This window comes from Podarcis cretensis (assembly GCF_951804945.1).
Source record: "Podarcis cretensis genome assembly, chromosome: 10".
Classification (NCBI taxonomy): Eukaryota; Metazoa; Chordata; class Lepidosauria; order Squamata; family Lacertidae; genus Podarcis; species Podarcis cretensis.
The window spans coordinates 31,739,058-31,751,491 of NC_137179.1; the positions used below are offsets into that span (position 1 = coordinate 31,739,058).

At 41.1% G+C, this 12,434-nt stretch overlaps 1 protein-coding gene across 2 annotated transcripts in view; it reads right to left on the reverse strand.

The window, feature by feature from the left end:
• The window catches only part of MRTFA (myocardin related transcription factor A), a 76,470-nt gene that overhangs the window by 40,448 nt on the left and 23,588 nt on the right, over positions 1-12,434 (reverse strand). For both annotated transcript variants that reach the window (XM_079994559.1, XM_079994558.1), the window contains exon 2: positions 246-311. In XM_079994559.1, the coding sequence (XP_079850685.1) occupies positions 246-252 (7 nt within the window). In that variant the 5' untranslated portion in view covers positions 253-311. The remainder of the gene's footprint in view (positions 1-245; positions 312-12,434) is intronic.

Consider the following 12,434-nt stretch of genomic DNA (forward strand, 5'->3'; position numbering starts at 1 on the left):
CTGTAAGTCTTTCTTTATCAAGTAATACTGCCACATCTTACTCTGTGCAGCAACCAACTTCCAGAAAATAGATGCTAGGGTACCAGTCCTAGAAATTAAAAATGGCACAAGGCTCCACACACCGTACATGGGGACTGAAGTGGAATGGATCTTGGAAGGGCAGGTGTTTCAAAGCTCTCTCTCATCTCAAAAAAAGACATTGTGTATTCAAAGAGAAAGAAGAAGTTTAAACAAGTTATACTTACGAGGCATGATCCCTTGGCTAACCAGCTCCTCGCGTGTTCGTCGCTGCTGGAGCTTCAACTGTAGCACTGCAATGAGGCAGACAAAGAATTAAGTGCGGAACAGGTTACTGTGACATGCCACAATGCAGAGCATATTTTTCTCTTCATTTTCTTTTCTTTTAGCTCCAGAACATTAGTGTGTAGGAGAGAAGCCCTGTCATCCCCACCCAATTCTTAACTCTTGCAATTGCAGAAGTGGCCTCAGGCAGCAAGGTTTCCGTATTCTGCTGTAGACGGCGGGGAGAGGAAGTTACAATGCATTTTAGCAGGTTGATAAAAAAATCCACAGAGTATGAAAACAGGGCCTGTTGCTCAACAACTCCTGTAGCACCACAGTCCTTTGCAAATAATGCAAGCATAAAAAAATGGGGACCACACAAACAGACTCTGATCCAGTAAAATGCAGAAATTCACATTTACCGAAGTTTTCATTCATGTACACCTAAATTTATCACTAACAACTATACTATCAGTTGCATGGCTTGTCCCTATTTCTTACAACCAACAGATTGTACCAACACTGTTTTCAAAAAATGAGATTCCAAGAAAAAATCCTTTTAAGGATTTGAAGAGTTCAGCGTAAACCAGCTACACATTTATACTGAAGTGCACATAACATGGATCAGTTCCTTCTGAATCTGAATGTACTTTAATTATCCTCACAATCCATAGAGTTAGTGACACAAGGTATATTTTATGTACTCTCTCAATGTATGCTTACAAATCATAGTGTGGTATTAAAATATACTAGAAATTGTGAGAACAAAACAGAAATAAATTCTGAGTAGCATATCTGTAGGAAAAGGTATTGTTATGTGTATCTTTAGACATTTTTCTATGCAGAAATAGGGACAACGATAATGAAGCTGAGTATACCCATAGCTATGCATACACACAATATGAATGTGATATATATGCAAATCATGTTGCAATTATGTGCTTATAGAAGGTGTTGACACAAGTTAGCTGCCCCATTTAACTGAAAAATTATTCTTGATCTGGTCCTCCACGCTGTGTTAAGAGGCACCAACTAAAGCTGTTTGGGCTGTTAGGGTTTGAAATTAGCAGGGCACCAGGAACATTTTGCACCTAAAGATTATCCATTTGTGAGCACCTCAAAATGTCTGGGTGCCATTTTTTGCGCCTGGCTGACACTCAAGGATTAGTGAAATGTATGTGCTTTGAAGCCTCAAAGTATATGTTAAGAACAGACAATATGTTAAGGAGTTTAACAATAAATAGTGTTTTGAAAACACCAAATTAAACATGTAAAATGTTTAAAGTGTGATATTAACAATGTGTCACTTATGTGAATTGCACATTAATTCATGCTTATCAAAATAATAAATAAAAAGTGTTGAAGACCATCCACACACACACACACACACCCCGGTGGCGACTAAATTCTTTTGGCACCCACAACCCAGGTCCCAGAAGCCATTTGGCTCCTAGTTTTTCTATCCCAGTTTCTAACACTGGTCATGGTAATATAAAACCCAACTTTTGTGCGGCCTTTTTATGATTGTGCAAGTTTTGATTTCCTAAAGATTGAAATATATGGAAGACAGAACTTTTTTAAAATTGCTTTCATAAGTACAAGGCAATCATTTGTTAACTATTCAAGTGACACCAGTATTACACAAGTAAACTTAAAGTAATTCTGCAAGATGACAACATACAAGCATGTTTGTATCACATCCTGAGCGCCAAAGTTTGCAAAAAAGTTACAGTATAAACAGGGATGAAGTCTCTTTAGAAGAAATATAGATCGAACATATTTGAACATCATAGACACACTCAGAAATAATTTCCAGAGAGGCAAGTTGTTTTAGTGTGTTGCAGAAAAAAACAAAAGAATCTTGTGGTACTATAAAGATTAACACATTTATTATGGCATTAGCTTGTCTGGACTAGTCTACAAGTATACATCTTTGAGGTATTAAGTACACATTTCTATTTTGCCTTCCTTTGAGAAAAGCATTAAAAATAATCTTACTGCCAAAACAGTGCAGCAATCAAGTGAAGCCACTGAAGGGTGGGTCAAAATAGTACAGCATGAACCGTTTGAATCGGAAGTGAAAACACCCATTGTAACCAGATGAAAGTATACGAGAGGAACTTAAGGTATGCTGAAAGTAGTTACTCAAGAAGCCTGCTAGAATGTAATGCTGAAAGGCTGCTGTCAAGTAGCATACGTTTTCATGCTGAAGAGAATCTAACAACTTGTCTAAAATCGTTAAAGCTGCTACGAGTCTATTGCTAGCTTTCCAAAACCCACTTTGTTTTAAAACACTGTTTTAAAATAGTTGCATTGATGAAGTTTATAAACACTGCCCCAACTAAAAATTCTGTTTGTGCTCTGATATGTGTGTAAACTGGTATGGGGCTACCAGTTCCTGCTACTTTAAGCTTCTAGGTAACAATCCATCTTGCATCCGGCCCACATCCCCACTTCCCACTCTTTCCAATCGCCTGCATCACCAACAGGCCACACAAGAGTTTATATCCTGCGCTGAGTGCTTTTGCATCTGATAGCAGGTCTGAACCATTTCCCTTCCACATCCTTTTCGGCAGCTAACTGAAAGCGTTTCTAAACTAAGCCTATAACCCCCGCCCCCACTTGGAACTCTCTATGTTTGATTAAAGTAGGCAGTGTCACTTCAGGCTTGCGGGGTGAACCTCAGAGTGAACCCTCTGGCCACCACTGTAGTGGGCGACCCCAGCTCCTCTCTCCTGCTCTAATACAGTGTCAGTGGGCCTCTCCACAAATGACAGCAGAGAGGACGAGGAGGTGGCAGCCAAGGCAAATGAAGAGGAGGATGAAGGAGCAGCAGCAGGAGCACAGAGCGAGAAGTGACCCTCAGCATGTTAAATTAAGTAGGCACTGCCCTTTGGTGATCAAATTCTATTAAGACTACAGTGGTACCTTGGGTTACATACGCTTCAGGTTACAGATGCCGCTAACCCAGAAATAGTACCTTGGGTTAACAACTTTGCTTCAGGATGAGAACAGAAATCGTGCTCCGGCAGCGCGGGAGGCCCCATTAGCTAAAGTGGTGCTTCAGGTTAAGAACAGTTTCAGGTTAAGAATGGACCTCCGGAAGGAATTAAGTACTTAACCCGAGGTACCACTGTATTACCCATTCTGTTTTATACATTGTGAAATTGTGATCATTTTATTTATGTTTTGTAAATTTGTAACATTTAAAACATAATAAATAAATGCAACATTATTTCACCTCAAGAGGTAGTTGGGGCTTGTCAAGCTGGGAAGGCAGCCCATCTAGGAAAAGAAAAACTGATCTTAAAAGCTAAGGAGGAAACCCTATACAAATCCAGACTGGAGTCCCTAAGACAATTGGATGGTGCCTTATATGTTTCCTTCTGGCAACTCCTACAGCCAAGCTGGTGCCAAACATATTGCTCTGCTTTCCTTTGGACCACCATCAGCGAGGTTTTGTTGTCTGGGCAGCCCAGAACCTCAATACACTGCCCAGGCTTGCACCCTACGGTGGTCACAATTGTGTGAGGTAGGTTTGACTTCACCCCCAGAGGCACACGCCATTATTTCTCAAGACAGATGGATGCTAACATCAATTTCAATTCAGCACTAACTGCTAAGCTACCAATGCAAATAAACCATTTAAAGAGCTCAAAACCACCCTCCCATCCCCAATTAATCTGAACTTTATTTGAAAAGGTTATATTCCTTTCTTGCTATGGTGACCCTGACAGCTAGCAACCAACTCATATGAAATGTTCATATTCCCTTCTGAATCATGAGTGCTCACAAAACATACTCAGCATAGAAGGTATTTGGTTCCAAGTGTGAAACCATTAAGAAATAAAAATTAAGGAGCTTACAGTGAAATTGCTGAAAGCTCAAAGTGTTAAGCAGCTTTTAAATGGATTCATAAAATATCGTTTGCCATGTCCAAAAAGAGTAGAATGCGGCAGAGACCCAGAGTTATGCACAACAACAACAACAATTTATTTATTTATATGTCACTCATCTGACTGCCCCCAGCCACTCTGGGCAGCTTCCAACAAAAAACAGTAAAAACACAATACAACATCACACATTAAAAACTTCCCTGAATGCCAATGCTTTCTTGTAGAAAACATACGAGCTTCGATCTTAGATTGGAGGTGCTCCCAAGCTTATTTAGAGCAGGCTTTTGCCTTGTACATGAAACATGATGCCATTCTAGAGAATAATACTTTAATCCACTGAAGGCTGAGGGGAAATGTGAACTGTCTATGCACTTTGGCAGATTATATAGTTAATAAACATTTAAGTGAAGCAGATTGTACACACCACCTAAAGAGTCATGGCTGTGTATTCCATCAGCTGGAAGAAGATCAGCAATAATTGGTATTACAGTTTACCAACTGGAATAAGGGGAAAGAACTTGCACTCATTTCAATTTTACAGAGTATATTGCTCCTATGATGTGTATGAACTCTTGAAGAGCTCATCAATCTTAAGCATCAGTCAAAACTTATAGAAAACTGATGCAGATGCAGCTGATAGACTATATGCAACTGGCCGAGATGACTGGCAGGATCCGAGACCTGGGAGAAGAGAGGGTTGAGGAGGACTGGGGGAAATTTAAGACTTATTTACAGAAATACTGTAATTTGGTTGAATGCTAAGAAGGATGCTAGATCATAAATAATTGCCTACCATTGAATTAGATTTGATTTTGATGATAAGTGAGAAATAAGGAAAATATAATTTTTATTTTTTTTTTGGAGAATTGTTAGATTTTATCTAAGTGAGCGGTGATAAATATTGTAAACAAGTGGGTAATTTGCTTGGAAAAAATCTTCTGCAACGATGTAAGTGGGAGCGGGAGATGTGAGGGAGTCCAAAGAAGAGACAAAACTATGTTATGATATAAGTAATTTTTATTTACGCATTTGTATTCAAAAATCTTAATAAATATGAAATTTTTAAAAAAAAAAACTTATAGAAAACTGTTTGCTTTACTACATCTCACACTCCATTCCTGGTTTTACTTGAATACAGGAACTACTGCTGCTGCAAAATGCCAGGAGTTTCTTTACAGCTTCCTTGGCAACCACAGTAAGGAAGAGAACTTGCTGATTTACTCTGTAACATCTTTAGGAGACACTCGGGGCAAGACACCCTATTTATATTCATGTCAAGGGATTATACCAACACAAAAATGCTGAGAAAAAATGAACTACTTCCCGTTGGGCTATAAAGGGGTGGCTTACAAAAGCAGATATGAAATGTAGAAAACAGAATCAGTTCCTTTAACTGCATTTTACTCAGTTCCAGTTGGTGGAAGGAAATCTTCTCCACCTCAAACCACGGTGATTTAATATTTGCATTTCTAAGCTCCCAGAAATCTTCCTAAGAAACAAAACAGTTTTTACTTCTCAAAGATTGCTAAGACAGCTGCCAGTAAGCAAACCAGGCATCTGTTCACATTCTTACAGTGCTGCTGAATACAACCACAGTCCCTTGCAAATAGACAAGAGACACACACTTCAAAAGCATCAAGGAAAACAGATGCACTTCAACAGCCTTCATACCAGATCCTTCTCCCCAATAACTTTTAGAATTTGAGAAAAATCTCGAATATATTTTCATCCATTTCCAACAGCCTATTTTGCGCTTTCCCTTGAAGCCGATTTAGTGATAAGGAACCCTTTTACTAAAGGTAAAACAAAAAAGATTCTAAAGAGGAGAACCTGTGAGAAAGTTCCCTAAAACTCAAGTTTTTGATCCTTATTATGTAGTCAAAGGGACGCAGGTGGCGCTGTGGGTAAAAGCCTCAGCGCCTAGGGCTTGCCGATCGAAAGGTCGGCGGTTCGAATCCCTGCGGCGGGGTGCGCTCCCGCTGCTCGGTCCCAGCGCCTGCCAACCTAGCAGTTCGAAAGCACCTCCGGGTGCAAGTAGATAAATAGGGACCGCTTACCAGCGGGAAGGTAAACGGTGTTTCCGTGTGCTGCGCTGGCTCGCCAGATGCAGCTTTGTCACGCTGGCCACGTGACCCGGAAGTGTCTCCGGACAGCGCTGGCCCCTGGCCTCTTAAGTGAAATGGGCGCACAACCCCAGAGTCTGTCAAAACTGGCCCGTACGGGCAGGGGTACCTTTACCTTTTTTTATGTAGTCAAAACTATACTATCCACAAAAAAGAGGGGAATATCATCAAGCTTGAATGGAAGTGCAAAAATACAAAAAGGTATTCTATTTTTTAAAAATGTAGGCCCCACTTGCCTTATTCTATCTCCAAAGAAAATTATTCCCTTTGATAAGGGAAAGGAATTCCAACACTCAAATCATTAGTGTGACTAATGAGTTATATGATCTTGTTGACTGTGTGTCATACTGAGTTTTAAAATGATAGATCAGGAATTATCAAGCTTTCTACCCTCAAGGCAAAACCTGAGACGGCTGGAAATTCCTGAGGTGCATCATCACACAACGGAAGAAGACTTTGGTACAATCAGCTGGCCGTTACTGACATCATGCTATCTAATCCATCTCTGGATATTGCTAAATTCTTTGCCAAGGCACTTTCCTTGTAGCAAGGAGTTCTATAGCTCAGCTTTCCTTAAGCTTAGTACAGACATCTGCTCTGGAGATAAGGTACAACCTCTACATTTGGGGCAAAGTTTGCCGATCCAAAGTCTGATTCGGAGTAGGAGAATGATTTTTCTTTTGTTTTCCCCCTCTTCCCATCCCTACGTGCATCTCAAAGTATTTTACCCATCTCCTACAATTTCTTCTCCCATTCTCCTTTCAGACTCAACTTGTACCGTAACCCTACCCCCACCAAAATTACCTGTTTGTTTCATCCAGTGGCACTGAGACCCACTGGCTGATGCTGGTCAACTGTTTCAGAAACACTGTTCTGGGTAATCTGTAGATTCTTCAAAACTTTAGCACTGTGGCCTAGGATATCTGATTATGCCAAGGGTCGAGAACCTTTTCCATTCAGAGGGCCACATTATAGCAAACATTCCAAGGACCATGTGCCAGTGGTGGGCATGGCCACACACACACCTCAGTCTCCATCCTGGCCAGAAAGAGTTGTTTTCTCAGTTCAATGAGATGTTCCAGCAAAGTAAAATCACTAGAGGTGGGTGCGGAGCAGGACCAATGAGGGTGTTTGGCCAGGGCAGAGTCCCAAGGGCCAGGTCAAGAGGGATACATTTGGCCCCTGGGCCCAAGATTCCATACACCTGATCTATACTGCTAATATGGTTAAGTGGGTAAAATTCTGGACTAAGACTAGAAGTTCAGATTCAAATGCCCACTCGATCATGAAGCCCATAGTGGGCCAGCTGCTCTCTCTCAGCCAAACCTACCTCACACAATTGTTGTGAGGGAAAAAGTGGAGAGGGAAAAGAAGACCTTGCATGCCACCTTCAGCTCCTTAGGGAAAAGGCAGAATATAAATGTAAAACATGTAAGTTGGTTTTAGCTAAATGTACACTTCCCCAAAATAAATAATACCTTTGTCTTGAAGAGATGCTTTGATCTATTTGAACTGACACTAATTAGTACAGCAAGAACACACTCAGTAGTTCAACAACTTCAAGAGACATACAGTTCCTTTTGTTTTAATTTTGCAAGCCACCCAGAGGACACTGTCCTGGGGGTGGCCTAGAAATCTTTTTAAATAAATTAATATTTTTCTGCTGATCGTTTGCATTTGATGTTGCTGAAATAACAGAATACGACAAAGCTTGAGGAAGTTAATAAATCTATTGTGAATGAAACAGAAATCTTACTTTTATACAAGGTTAGGCTTCAAGGTATCACTCTGAGCAGCAACTGTGAATCCTTAATTTGGGATTGCACACTTCTCAAATCATCAAATCAAAGCTCAATAGTGTGCACCTGCACCACATCATGTAATCAATTATGGGGGTGAGACTTACCTGCCCCTCCCTATTTTATTCAAGTTAGCTGACTGAAATGAAAAAAGCCCTTATAATGAAATCTTTTCTATTTTGACCTCTCCATCTGAAATGAATGCAATATTGGCAATATAAATATAAATACACACACACACACACCATGAACATCCCCATTAATACTGGGCCACTGCACTGTAATCATGGTCAAGCATCCAAGAACATTCTCAGACACATTAATTGTTATCTTGGTATGGAAGCAATAAAAGTGCAATAAAAGCACAATGGGCTATAATCAATGTTAGTCATATTCCTGAGTAGGCCTATTGATATTAACGGGCAAGACCTCAGTTAGTCTATAATTTTAAATGGCTCTACTAAGAGAAGACAACTCCATTTGGCTGCCAAATTTCTAAATCTATAAATTCAATGACTATTTTAGAAAACAAACTTAGATCACAGTATGCAAAGCAAGCGTGCCTCAGACAGTTGCCACTAAGTCTAAGGCAGGCATGGCCAAACTTGGCCCTCCAGCTGTTTTGGGACTACAACTCCCATCATCCCTAGCTAACAGGACCAGTGGTCAGGGATAATGGGAATTATAGTCCCAAAACAGCTGGAGGGCCAAGTTTGGCCATGCCTGGTCTAAGGCAACAGCTGTGGCTCATAGGAGCAGTCTGGTAAACTAGGAGAGCGAACATGTAAAATGTATCCAAAAAGTTTGAACAGAAAGCAGCTGCTTCAGGTATCTATACTCTTCCAAACTTCTTTATCACCTAATTTCTTGTAACATCCTAAGTCTACTATTCAGAGGCAGCCTTTCTTCCTGTAATTCCACATCCAGCCCTTACGTGTTCAATAGTTTCAGTTTTCCTGTTTGAATATTTGGTATATTTATGCAGTATGCTTTTAAACTGTGTCATAATGACCCTCATTTATAAAAGCTGAAATGTGCCATCTTTACTAAGGACAAGGCAGACAACAAGAAAAGAAAACCACCTGATTAGTGCATGGTGCTTACTAGCTGAATGTATGTTCAAAATGAGCACACAGTGGCAGTGTCTTTCAGTCTGGCAGGGACCAGTAACTTGGGACTATACACTACAGAACAATAGAGTTACTTTCCTCTGAAAACCAAAATATTAGAGAAATTCTGAACAATACCTAGACATAATGCAACAGTAACAATTTGAAGTATGATACGCATCATAGCACAAATGGACCACTATGAAAGTAGCTCAGTGCTTGGGACTGGCCCTAACAGTGCAGTAGAGGTTAGCAAATTATCCTAATCAATCAGAACCCATAAAGAAGTAGAAAAGGGTTTATTCAAGTTGTGGCCTCCACTATACATGGTGGCAATAACTGAATAAGTATTTGCTTAGCTTCATCAGACAACACTTTCCCATTAAACCAAAATCTGAAATTTTGGTTTGAAATGAGTTTCCATTTCTGGGTTGGAGGGCAAGCACTAACCATTGTTTGCCATTTCAGCCGTCACAGCAAGACTAGAATGCTGACAAAGTTCACAAACAAAAAGGCTTGCAATAGAGGTATTACAGTATGCAAGAGAACTAGACTAAATCCTAACCACTAATAGAGAATTCCACATGGCAGAAACCTAGATAGTGGGTGAGTCAGCTTCAAATAAAAAAAGGTAAGCTTAACTTTTAGATCAAACTCAATGTACGTAGATTTCAGTTTATATTAAATGAATTACACTTCATAGGTTAAAAAAAGGACCCAGCTGAAAGTTTCAGCCTTCGGTGCGAAGGATATCCCTGACAGCAGGCATGTCCGACCGGTTGATCGCGGGGGGGGGGGGTCCCCTGGTCGATCGCCATTGTGTTCCAAAACACACACACACAACAAACTTCTGGCAATGAGAATGGGTAGATTACAGCCAGTCTTTTTATACTGTGAGCAGATCACAGTCTCTTGCGGGTTGGACATGCCTGCCCTAGAGGGAATACTAATAGTGTCTGGTTTGATAATTGGGGGCATGCATAGCTGGGTGCGTGGTGCGTGTGCAGACTGCAGACTGCCTTGTTCGCCCAACACAAAAAATGTGGGTGCTGCACACTGCCTAGATAGCCTGATAGTTTGTGGGAGGAGTTAGTGGCTGTGATACCAATGAAGTGAGGAAATGTAAACATGAGGTCCTGGAAGTGAAATTTAGGCTGCTAGGTAGGATGTTGAAAGCAAGGACCTTCTGTTTTCTCTGAAATGCTACCCATTCCAAGTGTAAGGCCAGCAAGACAGGCTGGCACAGGATGAGAGTCAGAAGGGGCACATTATAGCAGTACAGAGAGGCTAAAGCATGATAGGCTGAAACACAAACACCAAACACATCTGAATAGAGACACTATATGGAAGTGTTAATGCTAGAAGTCTCTGAGCCAAGGTGGGCAAGCTGGAGTGCTTGGTCTTAGAGCATAGACAGAGTAGCAGTAACTGCTACAGTGCAGTGCAATGCGTTTCCACAGAGCTCACAGCATCTGCCTTTGCAAATAAATTCCCGAAGCACAGCTGGTATAATGGGATTGCAAGTTAAAACAAGTAAGTCAAATGGCGTGCAGCTGGACCATACTGGGCTTGAATAAATTCCAGAGTATATGCCTTGTCTGGGAGCTATCCAGAATTGGAGTGTAAGCTCTGGCAGGAATCCCACCCCATAAGGTCAGTCTTTCATGCTGATTCTTCAAAAACCTGACTGTAAGCTGCACTTCCATTTGCAATATCTCTTTTTTAGCTTCCTCTCCCCCCCCCCCCGAGCCTTGCATTAACAAGAGAAGGTTACTGGCTGCTGCTCAAGCCTGTTTCCGTGTGAATACAGTGGTGCCTCGCAAGGCGAAATTAATCCGTTCCGCGAGTCTCTTCGTCTTGCGGTTTTTTCATCTTGCGAAGCACGGCTATTAGTGGCTTAGCGCTATTAGCGGTTTAGCGGCTATTAGCGGCTTAGCAGCTATTAGCGGCTTAGTGGCTTAGAAAAAGGGGGGGAGGGAAAAAACTCGCAAGAACTTGCAAGACATTCCGTCTTGCGAAGCAAGCCCATAGGGAAATTCGTCTTGCGAAGCACCTCAAAAGACAGAAAACTCTTTCGTCTAGCGAGTTTTTCGTCTTGCGAGGCATTCGTCTTGTGGAGCACCACTGTACTTTACTTTGTCAAAAGTATCCCAACTGACTGCTACAGCTGAACCCTGCCTTTTGTCATGTCCAGCATCCTTCTGAGTATCCTAGAATTTTGGAACACTACACAAAAAGCAAATGACCCCATCAACAAATATTCAAAAAACATACCTGCTTTTACTTCCTTCAAGAACCAGTCACAACCTGATACCACACTTCTGCTACATATTTGCTCTCTGCATCTTGAACACAAATTCCAGCTCCCATTCCTGTTGTGGTCTTTTTCCAAATCTTCTACTTACATCCCACAGGGCTGGTAACTCACTGATTGCCTTGGCTGGCAATGTTTTGAATTTACCTACATGTCTCCAACAGATCCTGGCAATGTAGACTTGCTTTATAGAAAGGATTCTGGACTTACATGTTTCCAAAAGAAGCAGCTTCACCAAACAGTAAGCATCTTTACATGGGAGTTGGGAGAAGGAAAAGTTGCACTTACCCAACAGATTTGAATGACAGTTTCAAATGACAGTTTCACTTTGGGGAACAGTTAAGAGAGATGATTGGCAAAAATGTAAGCAGGCAGCCTTTTATCACGTGGGTTCAGATTATAAACTTAAGGTGTTGGTTGGTTCCAATCCATAAATCACCACAGGGATGTGTGCTAAGTCCCTACCTGTATTCATTGTATACATATGATTGTGTATCATCTGACCCATCTACTGCAATTATTAAGTTTGCAGAAGACACCACCATAATGGGTTTAATAACAGGTGGAGACGAATCAGCGTATAGAGGGGAGGTCCAAAAAATATCTACATGGTGCCTAAGGAACAACTTGCACCTTAATATCAGCAAGACAAAGGAGATGGTGTTGGACTTTCGGAGGAAGAGAGGAGAACTAGCCCCGCTGTACATCGGGCAGGGCTGTATGGAGTGAGTCTCTTCCTTTAAATTCCTAGGAGTTTATCTCAGTGAAGACCTTACTTGAAAAATAAATACAACCCAGGTGGTTAAGAAAGCCCAACAGAGACTCCATCTCCTCAGAGTATTGCAAAAGAATGATGTCAATCAACATTTGATGATCTCCTTCTACCGGTCAACAATAGAAAGTGTCCTTTC